Source organism: Phocoena phocoena, chromosome 8, assembly GCF_963924675.1.
Source record: "Phocoena phocoena chromosome 8, mPhoPho1.1, whole genome shotgun sequence".
NCBI lineage: Eukaryota > Metazoa > Chordata > Mammalia > Artiodactyla > Phocoenidae > Phocoena > Phocoena phocoena.
Genome location: NC_089226.1, coordinates 47,498,270 through 47,523,416, shown reverse-complemented (window position 1 = coordinate 47,523,416; position 25,147 = coordinate 47,498,270). Strand labels below are relative to the sequence as shown.

The 25,147-nt window shown below is 40.7% G+C and overlaps 2 protein-coding genes across 2 annotated transcripts in view; both read right to left on the bottom strand.

The window, feature by feature from the left end:
• Nucleotides 1-10,117: 10,117 nt before the first annotated feature.
• Nucleotides 10,118-11,512, bottom strand: CCDC89 (coiled-coil domain containing 89). The gene has a single exon (XM_065882931.1). The coding sequence runs from the start codon at nt 11,410-11,412 to the stop codon at nt 10,324-10,326; it is 1,089 nt and encodes a 362-aa protein (XP_065739003.1). The 5' UTR covers nt 11,413-11,512; the 3' UTR covers nt 10,118-10,323.
• A 7,348-nt stretch (nt 11,513-18,860) lies between these two features.
• SYTL2 (synaptotagmin like 2) overlaps nt 18,861-25,147 on the bottom strand; it is a 55,162-nt gene continuing 48,875 nt past the window's right edge. The window contains 4 exon segments of the mRNA XM_065882658.1: nt 18,861-19,006; nt 19,844-20,049; nt 21,738-21,837; nt 23,570-23,648. Coding sequence (XP_065738730.1) covers nt 18,861-19,006; nt 19,844-20,049; nt 21,738-21,837; nt 23,570-23,648 — 531 coding nt within the window.

Below are 25,147 nucleotides of genomic sequence, written 5' to 3'. Positions count from 1 at the left end.
CGATGCAGGGGACGCGGGTTCGTGCCCCGGTCCGGAAGGATCCCACGTGCCGCGGAGCGGCTGGGCCTGTGAGCCATGGCCGCTGGGCCTGCGCGTTCGGAGCCTGTGCTCCGCAACGGGAGAGGCCACAACAGTGAGAGGCCCACGTACCGCAAAAAAAAAAAAAAAAAAAGAAAGGAAGGACTAATTCGAAAAGATACATGCACCCCATTGTTCATAGCAGCATTATTTATGACAGGCAAGATATGGTAGCAACCTAAGTGTCCATCAACAGATGAATGGCTATATACATATATATACGAATGGATATATAATATATACATATTTATGGCTGGTATAAAAAGAATGAAATTCTGCCATTTGCAATAATGTGGATGGACCTAGAGAGTATTATGCTTAGTGAAATAAGTCAGAGAAAGAAAAATACTGTATGTTATCAATTATATGTGGAATCTAAAAAAGTAAACCAAACTAATGTATATAACATAACAGAAACAGACTTACAGATACAGAAAACAAACTAGTTGTTACCAGTAGGGAGAGGGAAGGGGCAAGGGGCAAGATAGAGGTATGGGATTAAGAGATACAAACTACTATGTATTAAATAGATAAGCAGCAAGGATATATTGTACAGCACAGGGAATTACAGCCATTATTTTGTAATAACTTTAAATGGAGTAAAATCTGTAAAAATATTGAATCACTATGCTGTACATCTGAAACTAATATAATATTGTAAATCACCTATAATTGATAGATGATTGATAGATAGATAGATAGATAGAACTAGTGAATGAATACTAGGATGAAAACCCAATGTCTTCAAGAATGTGCTTGGCAGCAAAAACAGCCAAAGCAGAGGGAAAGGATCCCTGCCTCATTTGCATCTTCCAAATATAACTGCAGAGGTGTCTGGCAAATATAATTTGTTTTTGTGTTTCTTTTGTTTTAGGTTTTCCATTTGTGCCATACAGGAAAGCACATTAAAAATGATGAACTGGGAGGCTTCTCTGGTGGCGCAGTATTTGAGAATCTGCCTGCTAATGCAGGGGACACGGGTTCGAGCCCTGGTCTGGGAAGATCCCACATGCTCGCGGAGCGACTGGGCCCGTGAGCCACAACTACTGAGCCTGCGCGTCTGGAGCCTGTGCTCCACAACAAGAGAGGCTGCGACAGTGAGAGGCCCGCGCACCGCGATGAAGAGTGGCCCCCGCTCGCCGTAACTAGAGAAAGCCCTTGCACAGAAACGAAGACCCAACACAGACAAAAATAAATAAATAAATTTATAAAAATAAGTAAATAAATAAAAATGATGAATTGGGAGATTGGGATTGACATATATACACTAATATGTATTTTAAAAATGGATAACTAATAAGAACCTGCTGTATAAAAAAATAAATAAAATAAGATTCAAAAATTAAAAAAAAAAACCACCCACATTAAAAGAGGGACTGAAATACATTATGAGTACCAATCTATCAAATCCTCCACAAAGACCATGACTTTATGGTACTTCATCACCAATACATACATTTATTGGCTTTCCTATAACAGAGAGTTGGTGTAGAGATGGTAGGGAATGCAGCTAAATCAGGGTTGGGATTTTGCTGAATAGATACAGCAGAAGGATAAGAGTGCTACAGAGGCCGGAGTGCTCATTTTAATATAGTTTGCCTATGCACTCATGAAGTATAATCTGTAAAAGGTAGGAACTAAGACCATGAGAGGATTTTTATGATTGGATGAACATTAAAGACTCAAAAGATTGACATTGTCTAGGGTACTATAGGATTATGTTTACAAGTGCTACATATTTGCATGGATTATGTTCAATTCTCAGTGTGCTAGCTGTATTTCCATTCCTTTCCTCTCAAAAAATCATTTCTGAATGTAAATGAATGAGAATTATAGTATTGTGGACTAATCTGGAATCGGATTTATTTTATTTTAAAATGACCAACATTTGTAACCAACTAAAATAGTAACAAATTACTGGTATGCCTCCCAACTAATCAAGCCCCACAGTTGCAGCCCCTGAAGTTGAGATTTGCTGCTCTGGTGGGGAAAGGGAGAGCAGGTGTAGAGGAAGTTTGGGCATTAGAGATTTGGAAGGGTAGGAGCAGAGCTTTTCGTGTTCTGTTGGGAAGGACTCCACTTCTCAGGTGGGAAATTGTCTTATCTCTCACCCCAGGCACCCCAGAGCCAGACCTTGGCTGAGCTGCTCTTGCTTCCCATTGCCAGTTTCAAATAATTTCTCTTCCTCTCTCCTTCACAAACCTGAGCTCTTTATTAACTTTAATTTTTTAGATATTGAAAATCTGCAATCATACAGAGTTAGAGAAAAAAGTATGCTGAATCCCTCGTATGCTCCTCCAAATTTAAGAATTATTAAAATTTTGCCACACTTGCTTCATCCCCCTGCCTTTTTTTCCCCCTGAAATATTGTAAGATAAAAATCCTTGACATATGCCATTTTATCCCTACACACATCACTATACATTTTTCACAATAAGGTCATTATTTCTGTAACCACAATGTCATGATTGCAACTAGTCAAATTATTATGAATTTCTTGGTATCATCTAACCCCAGTCAATATTCAATCGTGTCAAAAATTTCCAGCTACAGATGGCTTGATTGAATAAGGACCCAAAGAATTCTAATACATTCCTTATATCTCTCAAACCTCTTTAATCTAAGACAGCATTCCTCCACCCCTTTTCACCAATGCCATTTGATTTTCTGAAGAAGCCAGGTCAGTTGTCCTGTTCAATGTCCCATTATTCTATATTTGTCTGTTTGCTTTCTTGTACTGTTTTACTTTCCCCTCATCCCCATATTTCCTGTAAGCAGGAAGTTAGTTCTCAGGGCTTAGTTAGCTTAAGGTTCAACCTTTTTTGCCGGAATACTTCCAAGGAGGCGCTGCTCTTCATGGCGAGTCACCTCAGGAGGCATATAACATCTAGCTTTCCTGTTTTTAGTGATGCTAAGATTGATCAATGTTTTCAAATGGTGACAGTAAAATTCTCCATTAACTTTTCTCCTAATGGTTTCATCTAATGATGACCAGTGCCTGAATAAATTATTTCACTACTTTTATTACCTGGGATTCTTTTATTATCTGGGATTTTTCAGTGAAAAGCAACTTTATCTCACCACGTATGGGCCATTTCCCCTGTGAAATACAGGGGATAGGAAAAGTAGGATAAGTGCTCACTCACTGAAAGCTTTAGCTCTCTGATTTCCTCTTCACCCAGTAAGATCTTATTTAAGGATACCCAGTAAGTGACATGATTTGAAACAAGGCAGTCTGATGCCAATGCTCCCCTTCACTCACTGCACTAATACCTTGACTAGTTTGTTGATCACAGATTTGGGTTTCTAAAGGGCGTAGTGAAAGGATTTGAGTGGGGATAGGGCATGGGGAGGATTGAGCTAAGATTTCTGACAGGGATGGAGATAAATATGGATGTGAGCATAATTGGATTAATCTAGCCAGAGTCTCTTGTTAGAGTCTACCATGAGTGCTTATTCCGCAGCCCTAGATGGTGTGGCTATTGTGAAAGCAGTTTTCTTACCAAGAACAGGAAGTGCTATGAAGCCTTCTGAGCTTCTTTTTAATGTTTTCCTCCTCTCTGCTCTTGGACAATTCTTATACATTATATAGGCTTTAACTTAAATGCCACTTCTAGGAAAAGCTTTCCCTAACCTCTTCTACCTTACGTTAAGAAACCCTGCTATGCACTCCCATGTCATCCTATCCTTTAGCATTTTCTTCTTACCCACTAGGATGCAGATTCAGCGAGGATAAGGGCTCTGCGTTGCTCACGTTGTGCCCGGCATTTAACATAGTGCCTAGACAATAATAGGCTCTCAATAAATATTTGTTACATTAATGAGATATAGTAAATAGATTAGTTATTAATTAAAATTGAATATCAGAATGGCTTGGCCTGCCCTACCTCTACATCTTTTTTTGTCTGTTAGGGCAAAACCAAAAACCAACACCCAAAGCCTAAAACCTTGAATAGATGAGAAAATAGGCTTTCCAAAATCTAAAATTTAGGTCTCACACAGACATGTGAAAATCCATGAGAAAAGTTAATACATTTAAATCTTTATACTTAGGAGAGAAATAGGAATCATAGGAGGCACTCCTTAGGGTAGAAAAAGATACTGTCATTAGCCGTATGTGGCTGAACATTAATGAAATCAGCAGCTTCCTGCTGAATGGCCTGACCCAGATCTGTCAGGCCATATTTGGCTCTATAGAAAATATGTCTTGTCTACTCAGTTCTTGGGGAAAGAAAAATCTGTAGGCTTTTTGAGTCATCTGCACAGAAATACAGCTTATTGGGAAGCAATTATGCAGAAGATATTTTTTGTTTTTAATTTTAATATACATGTGCATATATATATATATATATATATATATATATATATATATATATATATATATTTGGGGGGCGGGCGGCTGTGCCGTGCACCTTGTGGGATCTTAGTTCCCCAACCAGGGATTGAACCCAGGCCCTCGGCAGTGAAAGCACAGGGTTGTAACCACTGGACTGCCAGGGAATTCCCAATTTTACTATATTTTTAAAGGGGTGATATATTCACATGGTTCAAGAGTCAAATGATACAAAATAGGATAAGTTGAGAAGTTTCCTTCACACTCCCATCCTTTACCAGCCCTGTCCCCACACTCATCCACACCACTAATAAACACTTTCTTTTTAGCATTTCTTTTTTCCAATATTTATTTATACAGATGGGAGTACATATGTTTACATTCTTATCCCCGCCATTCTCTCCCCCTTACACAAAGTAATATATGATAGATATTCTGCACCCTGTTTGTTTTTTTAATAAATTTATTTATTTAATTTATTTATTTTTGACTGCGTTGGGTCTTTGAGCTGTGAGCAGGCTTTCTCTAGTTGTGGCAAGCAGGGGCTACTCATTGCGGTGGCTTCTCTTGTTGTGGAGCACGGGCTCTAGGCTCTTGGGCTCTAGAGCGCAGGCTCAGTAGTTGTGGCACACAGGCTTAGTTGCTCTGCAGCATGTGGGATCTTCCCGGACCAGGGCTCGAACCTGTGTCCCCTGCATTGGCAGGCGGATTCTTAACCACTGCACCACCAGGGAAGTCCCTGCACCCTGTTTTTTTCCCCTACATATATCCTGGAGATATTTCTATTATCAGTGTACAGAGAGCTTCCTTTTTCTTTTCTTTTTTTTTTTTTTTTGCATTTGCAATGTATTCCAAGGTATGGAGGGCCCACAGTTTATTTAATTGTTTCCATATTGATGGTATGTAGGGTATTTCCAATCTTTTGCTATTCCAAACAATTCCATAATGAATCATCTTAAACATGAAAGGGAAGATTATTTTACACTAGTGCAAATAAGAGTGGATTAGAAGCATTAAATAGAGAGAGTCTGACAAATAGCTAGGATAAGTCCCTTTGTTGAACTGAGGAGTGAGGGGGTTGGAGAAGGGGCATTGTAGTTAGTTGAATGTGTAATGAATGACCAGGGAGTTCTGTCCAAGGGGAGATTTTTTTCTTGGATTAGTTTTTGCCAAATGGGATAAACAGAAGGTTTGAAAAGAACAACTTCAAGTAGCCCTAGGCCCTTACATTTAATAAGATGTTCTTAATGTTTGGAAAATAATATCCAGTTTGTCCTTAAGGAGATGGACAAATGATTAGAAAAGTCCATTCTTGGCCACCTCCCAAAATTCCAACAACTTTTTTAAGAGGCTGAGATTGAAAGAAAAAAAGACTCCCTGCCTGATAAAGCCCTGTCAATCTAAGTAGATGTGGTACAGCAGACACTGTTGGTGGCCCACCCAACATCCATCTCCCTTCATCCTCGCTGGCAAAGCCCTGCTTTTGTCAGGTAGCCCCATGTACTATATGCCACAGAGATTGGCTTCATTCCTATCCTATCCAGGATCCAGGCAGATCCTGATTGGTGCAAGTCAGTCATGGTGGCAACATTGCCCATGAAGATGTTTGGTTGGGGTATTTGCATATGGCCCAATTTTGGCCAATGATAATGAAGACAAGTCATCTGGTCAGCTTTGGGGAGAGTAGTTAGGGTCGTGGCCCTTTTTCCTTTATTCATGTGCCAAGAGGTAGTATCTCAAATGTCTGCCCAGTTCTCTTCATCTTGTCATAGTGGGGAACAGAGAATCATTCCTGGCTCGACCCAGCCACCACTACTCCACAGGTATCTGAGTCAATGAGGGCTGGATAGAACAGCAAGCACCCGCGCAGGTATTCCTTCAAACAATGTTCTTTAAAGGTTTAACTTCAGTGTAGTGGAGTTGGGGAGAAATAGATTTTCTATCAATACTTTGTTCATTAGAAACAAATTAACTTCAGTTAATTTTCACTAAGTGAAACGGAGACAGTGTTGTGAAAACATCAGCCAGTCAGTTCACTTTTCCTGTAGTTCTCCTTCCTTTTCTAGCTCTCTTTGATTTTTTTTTGAACCAGACAAGTTCCTTAGAGGCACACTGAAGGGCTTACAGTGTAGGTAACACAAAAGATCACACTTAGCTACACAGCACTAGTCACATGTTATTTGGTTTTAGAATCTCTGTTCTATGGATTTTCATTTTAGGGTTACTGCTTGTGGATGCCACAGACAAATTCACTGGGGATCTAGGTCTGCTTTAGAAAGTTTTGTTGTTTTGTTTTTAAATTTCTCCTCAAGGGCAGTAATTTGGAGGTGGCTGATTTACATTTTGGCAGTTTGTTCCAATGATAAGCATGGCTTTACAGATGAGCATACCACAATAACTAATCTAGTTGCCCATGCCCTAATCTGGTCTGGGTCACAGATTAAATACAAGATAAGCACTGAGAGTGGAATTACAAAGTGCTGTGGAGCACAGAGGGGGGAAAAAAACCCAACCAAACAAACAAACAAACAAAAAACGTTGCCCTTTTGTGGCTGGTTAGAAGGTGGTTTGTATACTGGGAAAAAGCATGGGTTTTAGAGCCAGAAAGCAGGTCCAGCTACATAATTTGCTGTGCCCAGCATAAAATGAAAATGTGGAGCCCCTTGCCACACAATTATTAAGAACCTCAAGGCAGCAGCAGTAGAACCAAGTGCAGGGTCCCCGTGCAGGTGGCACGTCCATGCAGCTGGTCCTCCCAGAGGGGCTTGGGTTCAAATCTCACCCCTGCCACCCCAAAACTTGCTGGCTTTGGGCGAGTCACCCTCTCTCTCTCTGAGTCTCATTTTTTATCTATAAAATAGTGATAACTGAACCTCCCTTGAAGAGTTGGTATGAGGGTGACATGAAAAGCACTTGACACATGATAGGTTCACATTACTCTTACTTTCTTCCTTTGTGTTGTGGGCTCCTTTCCTCAGCTGTTCTCTAGGCATCCATCTTTAACCTTCTATTTTCATTACCCACTTTCTTTTCAATATCTTTCAAAAGGGTATTAGAGTGAGCATTATGAAATGGCCCACATCTAATCATTTGTAACCTACAAAGTGGCAATTTTATATGGTTCAACCTAACACAAACTCCTTAGCATGACTGAACAGTATTGTCCTTAGACCCGGGCAACTGAGACCTTTTCTTTGTGCCCACGTTTTAGGGAGCATGCACCTTACCCATCCCCCATGCTCTTCCAGACGCACCCTTCCCTCCTAATGAAGAGCCCAGGTGGCAAGTCCTCTACTAGCCCACACTCCTGTACAAGGATCCTAGAATTCCCCGCTCAAATGGCCCTCAGGACCCGCTTGGTCTTTGCCCAGGAGCCCCTTCCTCCTCCTCGCAGGCTGGGCACAAAAGTTGAATGGGAGAGATCACCACCGCACCCGACAGCTGTTTGGGCGGAGCTTGCACGGGCCAGCGTGGGTGGAGGAGGGGGTGGGAAGAGATGCTGGCACGCATGAGCACCAGTCTCTTCGCTAATCCACCAGAACCTGCATGGGAGGAGGTAGAGGGCTCGTCTGTGGCTCCTGTTTGTACACGTGCCAGTCTCCTCCCGCCTCTCTTCGCTTCTTTCTATCTGCAGAGATGCTTCTCTGCACCTCCTCCCAGCTACTTATGATTTCCAAGTATTCTGGACATTCTTTAAAACCTCTGTGACTTTCTACACGATGCTGTCTGAAATCTTTCTCCCTTTTGAACACCTGATAAAATTCTACTAGTTATTTAAGAACCAGCTTATATATCAACTTCTGTGTTAGTCATCCTGGGCAATCCTCTCTACTGCTCTTTTGCCCCTGGGCTAGACTGTGTGGGAGCTCTTCCAGGGCAGAAAACATGCTTCTTCATGCTTATTCTCAGTGCCCACCCCCAGAGCTTGGTACTCAGTAGACAGTCAATAAATCTTTCAGTGTGATGTTGTCATCAAAATCCCAGTTCCCCAGGGACCAACTGGCCTTGAGCAAATTACTGAATCTCAGTGTCCTCTTCTTTGAAACAGAAATGAACACTATTAGCTTCTTCAGTGGTGCTAAGGATTAAATAAGACAATACATTGAAAGTGCTTAGGACAATGATAAATAGTATGGACTCAGTAAAGGGTAACCTTAATCAGCTCCTATATATTCTGATTCTTGGTAATGTGTAAGAGGAAGTAAATAGTCCTTTCATGCCAGCAAGGTGGATCCTTGGAATTTGTATTTAATACCACAATCTTAATAGAACTGTGAGAAAATAGGTTTTAAAAATTGCTTTAGGTAAGGCAAGTGATGCTTAAAATTGTTTATTTAAAAGGTACCAAGTAATATTTTTTAATAAATTCAAATCATTAGGTAACTCTTGGCACTCTTGGCACTAAATGGGTGAGAAAAATACTACACTGCAATCTGTTTTGAGAAGTATTCATAATAATGCTTCTATGTCAACTAAATACAGGGAAATAAGGAAGCATAAAGTGTAGTTTTACATCTACCTCTTTAAGAACTTTGCATAAATATAATAACTATTATCTGTTTTTATCATTACACATTTAAGTATTCCTACAAAAATGATGTAAGTATACATATATACATTCCATTTAGATGGGTTTTTTTTATAAAAGAGTTGCAAGAAAGTATGTTAATAGAAACACAACAATCACTATGTGTTGCTATAGGTATCATATCCAGTGTGCTATGATCTATTACCCCAAACTGGGGACTTTTGTCTATTAGCATATTGTGCAATATTAAATGAAACTACTGATATTTGCTTTTTTGTACCTCTAAATCCTGTTTTTATTAAGGAGAAAAACCAAGAAAATGGAATGTGATCTAAGCTTGCAGGAAAAATTAAAATGGGTTGATTTTACTTACTTGAATCTTATTGCTCATATAGACTGACTATAATAAAGTTTGCCTACTTTGGAAAAGAATTTAACTGACTATAATAAAGTTTGCCTACTTTGGAAAAGAATTTAATGAGCTCAATTTTTGTTCTCCGAGCTAGTGCGACTAAAATAAAATAGAAAGGATACTGCCATAAAGCAGGTGAAGCAAGCAACTGTTTGGTCCGTTGCAAAATCAGATACTTTTTTGCAAGTTATCCATGCTATTAATATGCTATTAACTGTTATAGCTTACAGTCTCAACTACGGGAGATTACAAGCCTACCTATCTACAAGGGCTAATTATGCTAGTTTTTTCTTTTCACAGTAACACATCCCATGGCACTTTTAAGATTCACTCAAAGGGACTTCTCTGGCGGCGCAGTGATTAAGAATCCGCCTGCCAATGCAGGAGACATGGGTTCGATCCCTGGTCCGGGAAGATCCCACATGCCGCGGAGCAACTAAGCCCGTGTGCCACAACTACCGAGCCTGCGTGCCTAGAGCCCGTGCTCTTCAACAAGAGAAGCCATCGCAATGAGAAGCCCACACACCGCAACAAAGAGTAGCCCCCGCTCACCACAGCTAGAGAAAGCCCGTATGCAGCAATGAAGACCCAACACAGCCAAAAATAAATAAATTAAAAAAAAAAAAGATTCACTCAAGTCCATAATGGCTGCTAATTTTAAAACTTAGGACACATGAAGATACCTGAGGTTGAGAATGAATGAGTTATGGGGGAGGTGGAGATACTGATAGCAAACTTAGGGAGATTTCAAAGGCACAGAAAGAAATTTGGTTAATCTCGTGTATTCTAGGTGGTAGGACTGAAAATTAGTGTTATCCTGACAATGGCAACAACAATGTCATAGTAAAGTAGTTTTTCTTTGAGTGGTCTCTTGTACTTAAAGGTAGAATAAATGGAATCCCATCTTTACTCTCGCCACAAGGCACAAATACTTGATTTCTAAATTGGAGGCCGGAGGAACCAGAAGCTTCCTTATGGAAAGAGATGGCGGAGTTTGGCATTGAGTTCTCTCTCCTTGCTTAAAAGATCCAGGCTGTGCTTTTTGAAGGCTTCTGACTGCAGCCTGAGTTCATCGTAGGCCTTCTGGATCCCATCTACCCTGCGCTGGAGTTCCCGGACTCTCAAGTTACTGTCCACGGCCACTGCCTCTTGTTCGAACCGCTCTAGCGCACGCCTCCTGGCCACATCGGCCATCTCCAACTTCTCCTCAAGCTGGCGGATCTGTGCTTGCTTGTTCTGAAGCACCTTGCCCCTCTCCATGGACAGCTGCAACAGCTCGTCTTTCTCACAAGTGACGGTCTGCAGCCTCGCCTGCAGCTCCCGGTTCAGCTGGCTGTGTGCCTGCTCGGCCTTGGCCATCTGCTCCATGGCCTGTTGGTGCTGCTGCTTGAGGCTCTGCAGCTGGCTGCACAGCTGCTCTGTGTCCTTGGTGTGGGCGCAGGCCTGCTGGCTCTGGAACAGCTCCAGCAGTTCCTTCTCTCGGGCCTGGGCCTGGCAGGCCTCCTGAGCGCTCCTCTGTTTCAGAGACTCCAGCTCCTTGGTGAGGGCCTCACTCCGGGCAGTGAGCTGCAATACTTTGGCCTCCTGGTCCTTCAGCGCCTGGCTGAAGAGGTGGTCATTCTCCATCCTCAGCTTCTCATTCTCCTCTCTCAGCTTGATGTTCTGACTTTTGTGTTCGTCCTTGAAGCGGATCATCAACTCATGGTTGGCTGCCAGGGTCATAAAGCGTTCCTCCAGCCTCTGGGCCTGCTCGCTCTTGGCCTTCAGCTTCTCAGCATCCTGCATCCTCTTCTCCTCCAGCTCTGTGTTGAGCAGCTCCAGGATCTGGCAGCGCTCCAGGGCCTCGTCTGACCTCCGCTTCAGGATGCAGATGAGCTGGGACTGCTCCTGGATGCGGGAGTACAGCTTCGCCTTCTCACTCTTCTCCTCTTCGGACAGTCCCCGGAGGTTTGCCAAGGCTTCCCTCAGACCATCCAGTTCCTTACACTCCGTCTCCTCTTCCTGGTTTTCCAGATTTTTGTTTTGCTTATCTAAGGGTTCTTCAGAGGGTGGGGTGTCCATCCTGAGAGCCGTCTCTTCCTGAGGCGCCAGCACTCTCCTCTACTATCAGCTGACTGCACGGCCTCCCCCTCCAGATTTCAAAAGCCGCGGTGTTGCTAAGGACTCCTGGCAATGTCTAGCAGTCGTTTTTTCACCCAGTAAGGAGCCCTGTGATTGGTGGACAGGTCTTCAGAATGCTGTGAAGTAACCACAGGGGGACTCCGGTGAGTCCAGAACCAATCTGGTCAGGTTATACTTGCCTATCTAACCAGTCACAGCTCTCAGCCCTGTGTCTGGCCTGTACTGTACAGAGATGCCAAGCCCACCTGATTTCCAGCCAGCATCAGGGGAAGAAGCCTGACTCCACATAATTTCTTGGGGGAGTAAACAAATCAAGCAGTGGTGACATATTCCTCTTCCCTCTCCCGGCTTCAGTGGTCATGAGAATAAAGTCCTCTCTGTGGAAAGTGTTGGCTCCTTAAAAAATTTGCAATCTATAAATACAAAGTAGCAGTAGTACTCTGAGAGCAGTGATCCTGAATGGCTGTGAGTTTGTACCTGCAGTGTTTAACACACCTCAGAGAAAGAGCAAACCCCAGAGAAATTTCTTTTGTTTCCCGAAGCATTGTCCCCAACCGGGAATACATTTTATTAGCTATTCAGCACTCCCTGTTTTACCCACTGGCACAACAGGGTTACAGAGAAAAGCTTAATGGACGATATAGATGTGATAAACATTAAAACAGAAAAAAGATTCAAATGAGGCTTACCTTATACACACCAAAGTCAATTCCAGATGGATTAAACAGTTAAATGTAAAGACTAAAATGAAAACAAAGTATTAAAAATAGAAACTAGAGGAAAACAAAGGTAAGCATTAAAGTTCTGGGTCAGGAAGGACTTTCTTAGCTTAAATATTATGTAAGAGATGAATAAGGTAACACTCAATTTGACTTAAACATCTAAAGTTATATATAATTTAAAAAACTATGTGACTCTGAGGTCTGGAGCCCCTTCTTCCTCAGGACCTGCCTGATGTTTTAGTTTTATTCCCTAGCCTAACACCAGCTATTGACGCTTCCCTAGCCCTGTCTGTAGGTGTTCCCTCTGCCTGGAATGCTTTTTCCCACTTTGTCCCTTGTCACTCTAGTAATTTACTCAGCATTTTATACTTAGATAAGAATCACCTCCTCTGTGAAGCCTCTCCTAGCCCGTAAGTGTAGACGTGACCACTCACCTCTTTTAGTGCGGCCACTCTAGTCTATTTGTACTTCCAACAGAGCATTTGAAAGCCTTACTGCACTCATCATTTACTCCCCTGCCTTCCCCTGTTAAACTCTGAGATCCTTAGGGGCAGGAACTGTGTCTGTTTCATCCTTGATGACTAGACCAATGCCTTGGGGAGACTCAGATAAATATGTGTTGAATGGATGTTGAAGGCAAAAATCGAATAGAGAAAACTATCCACCATAAATATGACAGACAACAGATTTATATTTTTACAAAGAGCCTGTACAAATCAATAAAGCATTAACATCTTAAAAGAGAAATAAACAATTGAATTCACAGATGAGGGGACAGAAATGGCCAAGAATTGAACCCTATCAGGGATCCAATAAATATAAGTTAACATTAGATATCATTTCATCTATCAAATTAGTCAAAAAATTTCCCCTTCTTTTAAGATGACCCAGATACCTGGTATTTAAGATACCTGGTATTATTATTTAAGATACCTGGTAAGGGTATAGTGAAATAGGTGCTCTCTTATACCATGGTAAAAGTCAATTGATGTATTGAGAACTTAAAACACCTTTATGCCTTTTGAACTAATGATTGTCCATCTGGGAGAGATCTTTGCTGAAAGAAAGGCCTTTCTCTGAAAGAAAAAGTTTTGCTCCAAGTGTGGTTTATAACGGCTAAAAGTTGGAAACCAAAATGTCAAAAAAGAGAAAATTTAAAGAAAATTATGATATTTTCATATAATAGAATATTATGTAGACATTAAACATTATCATGTTTATAGGTAATTTAATGGCATGGAAATACTTGTGTTTGAAAGATAATTGAAAAAAGCGAGATAAAAAAGTTAAAATTTAGAATGATCTTAATGATGTGAAAACTTAAACACAGAGCAAAGAGTTAGCTATTCCTGCAATCACTGTTAAGTCTGTGGTCAGACTTAATTTCTCAAGTCATGATGATAAGGGAAAAGCCTGCGGTGTTATTATACATGGATGGATTTTTAAATGCTTCAGGTTTCACTTGGAGCAAAACAGATCTGAAAGAAGAGTTTGAGATTTTTGCTTTGGTCTCAAAGATCAGGATCTCCTCTCCCAAATCCTGAATCTGTCTATCAGGGAAAGCTTTCACCAGCAAAAGGCTGGGAAAATTTCCTGAACTAAAATTTTAATAACTTAAATTATAGGTTATTTAGGGTTTATGAAAGTGAATTAAAAAATGTGAGTGAAACTTACTTTTAATTTCCCCCTCACATCTCTTCTTCACTTTTCCTTAAATTTCAAGCTTCATATACTGAAATGGAACTTGAAAAATTGAGGCAAGTGACTAGAAAATTAGAATAGTCCTCATTTAAATAAAAGGGTCAGACATACATTGAAAATTTTTTTGCTGATTATCATATATGGTTGTCTGATGTAGTAAAGTGAATTCACAGAATATGTTCCCTAAGAAAAGAAAAGAGGAAAAATACTCAAGATGTTAATAGCAGTTGTTTCTTGAGGATGAGCTTATGGATGCTTTCCCCTCTCTTTGTACCTAAGTCCCTTGCACATAATGGATGCTCAATGAAATCTGTTGATTAAATACATTTTCTACATTAGGAATATTTTATATATCTCTTCTACATTAAAATTATTTTAAATATTAAATTCATAGATCACTTGTCAAGGTTAAGAATCTCAAAAGATCCTAATCAGTATTCATTCACTGATTTATTCAACAAACATTTGTAACGTATGGTGTGGTGCTAGATGCTAAGTATACATTAATAAATTAGGTATATCACTCTTCTCAGAGAACTTTCAGTTTAGTAATAATGACTTTTGGCTCCTTTCTGGCATGGTTTTCTTTGTTATGCCATTTTCCCACCTACCTTTGAGCCTGAAGGTATCCAGTATATTCCAGAGGTCCAAGTCATGAGCCTTGGCCAATGTTCTCCCTAGTGGTGACCAACGAGTTCCCTCCACTTGTCTTTGTTAAGTCTTTTAACATCTCCTTTTTAAAGCTGCTATTTACAGAGTTCTTCTATATGCCCTACATAGTACTAGGCATTTGTACATCTTCTCTCATTTAATTCTGACAATATTCTTGAAACATAGGCATTATTATCCACATTTTATAGTTGGCAGGGAACAAAGAAACTAATGCACAGAGAGGTTAAGTTGTCCCAAGTCACTCAGAGAGTAAGTGATAGAGACAGAATTCAAACCCAGATTTTTTGATACCGAACCCCATGGTCTTTAGTTCATCATTCATTCATTTGCTTAATCATTCATTCGTTCAATTCACATATTGAGAAACTGTTATGTCCAAGGTTTGCAGTCCCAGTTCTTAAGATAATTACCATCTAATGATGGAGACAAATAATAGAAAAACAGCAATTCAGTATGATAACTGCTAACATAATCATGGATCAATTGGACACATCACTCTTCTCAAAGAATAAAAATAGGGGCACAACGATGTGAAATCTGATCCCACATCCTGACTGAGGTGTTGAGTGTGAAGAGTGAGAGTCTTCTTTTTGTAAGGCTGAAGAAGAACCAGTTCTTTAGGAACAAGTCAGCCAAAGAAGTGGAAGGAATGTTTTGTGATTGGATCAAATGTGTGGGAGCATTTGTTTTGTAAAACAAACTAGTGAAATTAGTGAATGAGCCTGCGGGGGAGTGGAGACAGGAGAGGAAATAGGAGAGCAATCCCAAAGGAGAATGGGGATTCTTCTTGGGACAAGAATTCTTCTTGGGACAACTTAACCTCTCTGTGCTTTAGTTTCTTTGTTCCCTGCCAACTATAAAATGTGGATAATAATGCTTATGTTTCAAGAATATTGTCAGAATTAAATGAGAGAAGACGTACAAATGCCTAAGAGTACAAGAGAAGGCAGATGTTCGGGGACTTTTTACTTAAATGGTGAGTATGGATGAGAGATGTACAAAGAAGTCCAAGCAAGTTCCCTGGACGTAAGCCTAGGCTAACAGTAATCATGCTTTGGTGGGCTCCTAGGCCATGTGAACAGGTTATGCAGTTCCCAGGATCCTCACCATCTACTTAAAAGCTGCAGCAGTCATGATGGTTGGGGAAATTTCAGCCTCCCTGGAAACAGTCAGCAGTGACTCTTTGGAATATTATTTCATTTTTTAAATAATGGGATTTTGAAGCATTTTCACCAAAGGGGGAAACAAATTACATGGCTACCTAGCTCTTCATTTCTCCAGTGCCCATGTGTATGATACCCTATTCTTCTGAAAATGGATCACCTCTCCCTGGCCACAGGACGGACACATAATCCACGCAGGGCCAAGCATAAGATCTTACCCTATCCATTCCTGGCTACCGTGAGTGGTCCAATAGGTGGGGACATGACCCAAGCCTGGCCAGTTTCTCCCAGAGCTCTCTCAAGCTGAATCCAGGAAAGAGAAGTGCTTTAGCTGAGAGCTTGTGATGCTGGAGCTGCCTGTCCCTGAGGAAGAGGAGAGACAGTATCTGAGTTCCTGGTTCCAGCCCACGAGTCCCCAAAGTAATCTAGTTCCTGTAGTACTTCCTTAATTCTCTGGGCTAACAGTTTATTTCCAATAAATCCCCCTTTTGGGCTTATTTCTGGTTTGGTTTCTGGAAAAAGAAAAAGAGCCCTAAAACATGCAATTCAAGGAAATGCCTCCAGTTTAAGAAAATAAAAAATTTCAGCAGGGACTTCGCCTAAAAATCCCACTGGATGAAAAGTCTGTCAACTTGAGTTCACCAAAGAATTCAGGTTGCCTACACTTTATAATGCATGAAAATCCCATTTAGCCTTCCTCTTGTAGCCAGGTGAGATTAAAGCTTTTATAGATTTTTTCGGAAAAACAATGTGACACGACATCCCCTTGGATGACCCGAGGCAGTTGGAAGTTCTGTGGGCAGATGCAAGGATGGTTCTATTGTCCCCTCTGGTGTTTTGGGGATCTGGGGATGGAGGAGGCGGGCATTCCTAGTCCTAGATGGGGAGATACCAGAACTCATCTCATTCATGCTTCATAGCTGGCTGGATGCTGGCAGATGGCTGAGCAGGTAACTGAAAAAAGGGCTGAGAAAGTAGCTTGTACTATGAAGTGGCAGGAGCTGGAACAGGATTTGCACTTCTGCTATGGCTCCAGCCGATCTTGGAGATGTGCCTCCTTTCACCTCATCTTGTCCCTCCCTGCAGCCAGAACAGGAAGAGGAAATACAGCTAGATTAACCACCCTCCTAAAAGACCTTGAGAGACAATGAGGGAAGGGCGTTGTTTTAGGTTAGTTGCTCTTACTGGCCAGTGGGTCGAAGGTTCTAGCATCTGTTTCGGGGAAAGGAGGCAAGCACTCCAGATGTCTTCGATGACATTCGTTAGATACCTGTTGTAAGATCTCACCCTCCCCTCACCACCCAGGCTTCCCCCAACCTATATTAAATCAGGGCTTGTTTTGAGATGGTGAGCTAGTGGGGTTCTAAGGGGGAGTAATGCTTTATGTATCAAATGACCCAAAAATGTCTTTGTGGAAAACTTTAAGAATAAATGTTAATGTATCTTCAAAGCTTTTCAACTACTTTTTTTTTTTTTTTTAATTTTTGGCTGCGTTGGGTCTTCATTGCTGTGTGCAGGCTTTTCTCTAGTTGCGGTGAGCAGGGGCTACTCTTCATTGCGGTGCGTGAGCTTCTCATTGCGGTGCCTTCTCTTGTTGTGGAGCACAGGCTCTAGGCAAGCGGGCTTCAGTAGTTGTGGCACATGGGCTCAGTAGTTGTAGCTCGCGGGCTCAGTAGTTGTGGCTCACGGGCTGTAGAGCACAGGCTCAGCAGTTGTGGTGCATGGGCTTAGTTGCTCCACGGCATGTGGGATCTTCCCGGACCAGGGCTCGAACCCGAGTCTCCTGCATTGGCAGGTGGATTCTTAACCACTGCGCCACCAGGGAAGTCCCTCAACTACTTTTTAAAAATAAAAGTTCTACTCTTAATAACACAGCTGAAGCTTCCCATTTAGAGGAAAATGATGCCCAGAGTTGCAGTAAAGACTCTGGAGAAATATTAGCCCAAAAGTTCTTTAGCCTTGCTAGGGAATTTAGATTTTAGGGTTCTCAACATAAAGTATTTCATTTAAAACAAGAAGTAAGATTAATTTGACAATTAAATCATATAATAATTTATTCTAAGGGTTTTTACAAAATACTTTATGAAAATTATACAGACACAGGAAGTACAGTATAATTTAACAATTTACATTCTAATTAAAACTTTGTTGCAAGGCATGTCTGAGACCACTCTCATGCTCTTTTCATATAGTAGAGTTATAAGAAAAACAGAATCTCATATATGCAAGGTTTTTGTTTTATATACGGCGCTCTATTACAAAATACAGGCTTGAGACTTACCTTAGGAGAAAATTAAGCCCAAAACTAAATTCCACCTATGGCCAGTGGGTGGCACCAAAGCACATTTGGGACTTTAACACTGGGAAAAGGGAAAGTCTCTCAAGGCAAAAAATATACGCAGTAAATATAGTCTCATTGCCCTAACATGGAATTCCATTTTCAATAGAGATTACAGAGTAAATAGTTTTCTTATGAACAAATTCTTCATCATCACTGATATTCTGCCTTTTTTTCCCCCTCGCAGGAGTATCTTTCAGTCACTCTTCTACAAACCAACATTTCTTCAGTTCATCCAAGGGTTTTCAATGACCAAGTAGCAGGCCCTTCTAACTGTAGCACAAAACTGTGGTTTGAAACACGTGGTGGTGGGACTTCCCTGGTGGTCCAGTGGGTAAGACTCCACGCTTCCAGTACAGGGGGCGTGGGTTCGATCCCTGGTCGGGGAATTAAGATCCGACAAGCCTTGTGGCACAGCCAAAAAATGAAAAAAAAAAAAAAAGAAAGAAACACATGATGGCAAATTGGAAAACTCTTTTCATTAACAACACCCCACATTTAATTATTTTTGGCAGCTTTTTCTTTGAAGCAGCAGCAATGGTTTGATTTTCTTAACTTTCTCAAACATCTTCTTTAATGTTGGAGTCACAAACACATTACATGTTTTGTTATCATTTAAGTCTCTTGGGCCTTGTAACCAAAGAAGTACATGCAGGTTGACTTTAACATGCTGTGTAGCATTTGTTATGGCAATAGATAGAAGGTGAGGATCTCTGTCTACATAGTAACATTTTTAAGATCAGATTCCACGTATTTAGTCGTTTTCAGTGGAGGAGCCAGTGGACTTTGGGTTCACTTGGAAATCTTGGCAATCAACAGCATTCTAAGAGGCAGGGTTGCTTCAATCCAAGTGTTGGGGGAATTTACCATCTTTTCCCAGAGAGCAACTTCCTCTGAAGTAGAGTCCATCCAATCCACTTCAGTACCATAGCTTTTCCCTGGAAAAAAAGGGAAGCTTTGCATTTAGAAAGGAATAGCTCATTGGGAAAAAACTGAGTCATTCCCTAATTATAATCACCAATGGAAACAGCTAGGAAGAGTTTTAACATCACCAGGAGGGCAGAGAAAGAACTGTTTAACCATCTGAGATATCCAATAATGGGACCCACCACAACTGGGATTATTCTCATTACTCTCAGAGTAATGATTTCTCTTCACATCCATATAAAAGTTAGATGAGAATCTGTCAGGTGCATAAGGGGATAGTAGGGAGGATTCCAGCATTGGGTTGGAAGTGACAGTAGGTGATCTCTAGGGAAGTGTGGTTACAGCTTTAGTGTCTAACAGACTCGATTTTGAATCCTGGCTCTGCCACTTATTAGCTCTGTTTCTTAATTTCTTGGAACATCAGTTTCTCTGGGGCTAACATTAGAAACAACTCATAGAACTGCTGTGAGGATTAAATGAAATAATGCAAATAAAGCACTTAGTACAGTGATCAGTGCTCCATAAATATTAGTTACTATTATTATGCAAAGCACACTTTTAGCCATGAAGGGCCATAAATGTTTTTTCAGGAAAGAGTAGTGATGAAGGCTTTTCTGGTTTCCCCCACAATAACTTAAGCTCTGTGTGGACAGACATTGCATCCCGTTAATCTTTGTATCCAGAGTCCTTGGCACACAGCCTGACATTCCTTCACTCATTCATTTCATTATACTTAACAGAAACAATATCTGTTTTCATTAGGAAGAAGCAAAACAACAAACCAACCAATCTCTAGTGTCTCCAGAAGCATTTGACTCATGGAGAATTAAAAATGTAACAAATGTTACCTGTTCCAAAGCCAATCCGAAGACCTCCCAAAAACTGGTTGCTTAATTTGTAATGGTCCCAGACAGTAAGCTCGACACAGGCTTCCGTCAGGTCCTCGGGCCTGAACCCATCATACACCATGGTGTGGTTGAAGACAGGGTTGGTGGTTTTCCCCACAGCTCTTGTCTTCTGGCGACTTTTCCTACTTGTATCTGGAAGGATGGTACTACGAAAGGAAACATTATTGTGAGAGCATTTTAATAAGACAGTAAACTCATGCTTTCAGTGTGCTTCAGCTACTGGGGATTGGCGAGAGGAAATGGAAGAAAAAAAGAGTGTAGAGAGATGGTGATGGTGATGGCGATGGTGGGACATCCTGCAGAAAGACTCTCTGCACCAGAGTGGACCACACTTGCTTGGAATCCTGACTCTGCCACTTAGTGGCTGTGTAGTATAGGAAACTGACTTAACCTCTTAGACACTTGCTTCCTCATCTATAAAATGGGAATGGTGATGCCTACCTCAAAAGGTTAATATTAGAATTACATATTAAGCAAACAACTTAGTTCAGTACCTGCACTTAGTGTTTACTATGTAGCAATTGTTTGAGGATTCCTCTAAAATCTATTCCTGATTATCTGTGATAGCCTAAGAAATCAGTCTTGTACAGAACTGCAAAAGAAGAGAAACCTCTCCAATTTGCTAGATTTGACTTTGGGAATGAATTATATTACATATTTGCAATTATTTATATTTACTTTATGGTAATAAGTGAAATTAATTTAAGCTACCATGTCTCTTGTGCAGACAAGAAGGGCCGGGACTAGTCTTGGAATGGGAGACTGACCTGAGCTGAAAAACTTATCAGTTGACATCTATGAAGAACATGTATAGGGAAAATCATAAATAAGGTCATATAAACTTAAATAGCTACAATTGGTCTTCTGGTAGAATCTATATAGATAAAATTAGTCAGAGAGAGTAAGGACAGCACAATAATATCTGTTTAGTTAAGACGCCAAGCATTTATATTACAACAGAGAAAAAGGTTGCAACTTAAAAACCCAAATTGTCTTAAACTCTTATGAGCTAATTATTAGTATGGGTCTATTTAGCAAATAACTTCCCAGATATCTACAGACTGATGCAAAAGGCCTTTTGCAAATGGGCCACAAAACAGATGCTCCATAAAGGATCCAAGAGTTGTGGCATCACCATTAGCCATTTCATAAACTCTTTAGTATTGAATATTGTCCTCATCAGCAGATGTATCTCCTAGAAGACATTACGTATCTGAGTATGTGATCTCTGGTTTCGATTGTATATATTCCCTCTTATCTTTATGATTTTAAAACTAAATGAAGTACTTCCCTGGTGGTGCAGTGGTTAAGAATCGCCTGCCAATGCAGGGGACACAGGACACAGGTTCAATGCCTGGTCCGGAAAGATCCCACATGCTGCGGAACAACTAAGCCCGTGCACCACAACTACTGAGCCTGTGCTCTAGAGCCCGCAAGCCACAACTACTGAGCCTGTGTGCCGCAACTACTGAGGCCCACGCGCCTGGAGTCCGTGCTCCGCAACAAGAGAAGCCACGGCAATGAGAAGCCCGCGCACCACAAAGAAGAGTAGTCCCCACTCACGGCAACTAGAGAAAGCCCGCACGTAGCAGCGAAGACCCAATGCAGCCAAAAATAAATAAATTTATTTTAAAAACCCAAAAAGCAAAAAACTAAATGAAGCCTTGGAGAGGGTTCATGTCAAAGATCCCTCTAGCTCAAGTCGCCACTGTCTCAAGTTATTTTATTTATACTACGAATGATGACTTTCAGCATCACAGATACAGAAAAGTAAAACCAAGCAGCAAAGGCCAGGCTATTGTAGAACTGAGGGTGGAGTTATCAATGCTGTTACCATTTAACAAAAGAATTTAGATGGCTGCCCCTTAGCAGTGGTAGATCAAGGCATTCCTTCACCCAGATGTGCACTTCTCCAGTTGTAGGAAGCTTTTTACCTGTAACAGAAAAAAGAGAGAGAAAATGAAATTCCACTGCCATTCCTCTCTTGGCAGTACTGCATCCAAAGATGCCAACCTAAAAATGGTCTGACATAGCGATGCTAGCTAGTGTTTGATCATATGATCCTAATTGATTATATCTGTTCTTAACTATATCTTTCATAGTCTGGCTGTACTGAGCTCAGATAGCTCTATGAAAATAATTGATTCTAAGTACAGAGTATTACATCATTCTTTTTGGGTTTTGCTTAGCTCAATGAGATCAATTATAGATATTAGGTATGTGAATCATCCATTTACAGTTATATTCAAAACTACTCAGTGAAATGCGTATACCTTTCAAATATTAATACCAATATCAATCGGTGCTGATAGGAGGCATTTTAAACATATTTGAGTATAGAGTAAACGAAACAGGTACTGGTTAAGGTATAGTCACTCTTCTTGTTAAAAGTAGTTACAAATTTTATAGGACTATTGTATAGACACACATAACAGCCAGTATCATGGACAGGGAATTACTGAGAAGTTGGCTTAGTCTGAAGTTGTTGTCTAGGTTGGGTGCACATGGGTGGAGGAATACTACCGTATATTTCTGGATGGGTGGGCCCAATCAGTCAACCAACCAGTATTTAATGAGCATCTATTATGTGCTCAGCCCTATGCTAGGAATGTCACTGGACATACAAGGAATACAGGAAATCTATGTCCTTGGGAGATGCTTACAGTTAAGCTAGAGAGAGAAAATCAATAAAAACTATAAAAATGTTATATAAGAATGAAATGCAAAGTTATTACTGTAATGTTCTAGAAGATGATGTGATCAGTGAGAGTAAAAACATTCAGGAAAAGCTTTAGGGAGGAGATGGGACTTCATCTAAGACTTGGATAGGCTACTGAAAGCATCTGAGTTTGCAACCCCTGATTTCAGTCCTAACATTCATATAGATGCTTAAGGAGGACAACTTGGGGAAATGTGTGGGAAATGAGAGGGGGGTTAGCACACATTTCCTGACAGTCTCTTGCTCCTTAACTGTGCTGGAGAACTGAGGCCTTAACATCAAGGATGCAATTAAAAATTTTGAAGAAAAAGCTTTCTCCCCTAATGAGACCTTGAGAGTAGAGGACAAATGAGCTCTAATTTCTTAGGGGCTTCATATGAATTCTCCCAATTCCCACCTATGGGGGAAAAAAACACACCAGTTCCATTTGTATCACAGCACTATACGGGAAAGGCCATTCACGCTGTGGAGATACAAACTTTTGGGAGAGTGAGGTAAAAGTTGAAACAAGGGCTGTAAGCTGGACTGAAAAAAAAAATGAGAATTTTTCTCATAGAAACAGAAAATAGAATGGTGGTTACCAGGAAGGGGAACCTGGAGGGAAGGGGAAGAAGGGAATTGTGGTTTAATGGGTATAGAGTTTCAGATATACAAGATGAAAAAGTCCAGAGATCTGCTTCTCAACATTGTAAATATACTCAACACTACTAATGGCACACTTAAAAACGGTTAAGAAAAATTTTATATTATGTGTTTTTACCACAATAAAAAAAAAGAAAATTTTGTAGTTTACAACTGTGGATTGACTCATTCGGTCTATACGATTACTAAATTAGTAAGTTTATTTAGGGCTTCACCTTTGAAAAAATCATAGAACTCAAAGAAATCCTTGAAGAGGGGAGACATAAGGTTAAGGACATAAATCTGGACAGAAAATCACTACATACCAGGCATTGGCTCTGGGACATACTGGAGAGCTAACTTCATTTCACCTCTGTTTTCTGCTTCAAAGGCAACTGGTGCTGTCTGGAAAATGAAGGAATGTCAGCAGGTATGAAACACAAACCATTTACCCTGTTTGTTGGTGCTCTGTTATGGGACCATATCTGCCTCATTTCTCGGATTAGGTATCACTCATGAGTGCCCTGGATTAAAATTTCCCTCCTCATCAGAGCTAGACTGTTGCTTTTATATTGTGTATCTTTGTGGGGTACCCAGAAAACATTTCAAGGCCTTTAGTTCAGAGAAATCAGAATGGCTTTCTTGGAGGCAGGAGAGGTGTTCTGGGATTCTTTGGTTTTTATAGAAACACATACATTTTTTCAGTCATTCAGCCAGCACATAAAACAACTTATTTGTATTCTCTTTCTTTGAAGGAGTAAGAAGAGTCGTGGGGGGGTGGGGGAACAAATATTACATTTTCAAAGCTGCATTAACCTAATTATTTTAGACCAAATGAGGAGATGCCTGTAATAATAACAAAGACTGAACAATAATTTTAAAACATATCTATTATAAGAGAGAGAGAGTTCTACTTTCAAATTCTGGTCTTTCAGAGCCTTATTTCCAAAACATGGCTACATGTCAGAAACATAAGGGAAGTTAGTTAAAAATGAGATGCTTTTGACAACTTCTGAGGAATTCTCATCCAGCAAGTCATGGGTAGACCTAGAAATAAGTGCTTCAGGTGATTCTGATGTGATATTTTGGAACCGTTTCTTAAGTGGAACTGTTTTATTGTGTAGATACTCAATAATAGTTTGTATTAATTGTATGCATCACTTGCAGCTATGATGGACTAGCTGGGATCACACCAATCCTCCCGATGAGGATAAAAAAAAAAAAGAAAAACTGGATTAAAAGAATCTATCTGAAGGTGATGAAGAATTATTTCGTTAGACAGGACTCAAATGGACAAGATGTTGGAGCCTGACATTCTCTGCTTTCCACTTTGAGGCATTAGCTGATTTTCGAGTAGTGCCAACTGAGAGCACAACAAGCCTAGCAGAAAGAGACTCAGAAGCTGAGCAGGGCTTCTCACAGTGCTGGGGAGGGAAAAACTGGCCAGCTAAGGAGAGATGGTCTCAGAAAATACTCTAGACCAGTAGTTCTCAAAGTATGGTCTCCAGGCCAGCAGCATCAGCAATGCCTGGGAATTTGTTAGAAATGCCTATTCTTGGGCCAGATCTTACCAAAACAGAAATCCTCGGAACAGGGCCAGAAATCTATGTTTTAATAAGTCCTTCAGGTGAATTGGATACATGCTAAAATTTGAGTACTACCTAGGCTTTCAGTTGCAACCCATGAAAGACCACAGTCTAGGAATATGGGCAAAGAAAAACTAGATCAGACCATGTGGAAGCTGAACCCCAGCTTCTAGTCAGTTCATTACCAGACTAGATTAAGGCGGTGTGTCCCTATTCTGTGTGTCAGATGCAAAAGTAAACCCTCTCAAATTATCCCTAGAATTTTTTATATGCAATGTCCAGCACACAATAAAAAATGAACAGGCATATCAGAACAAA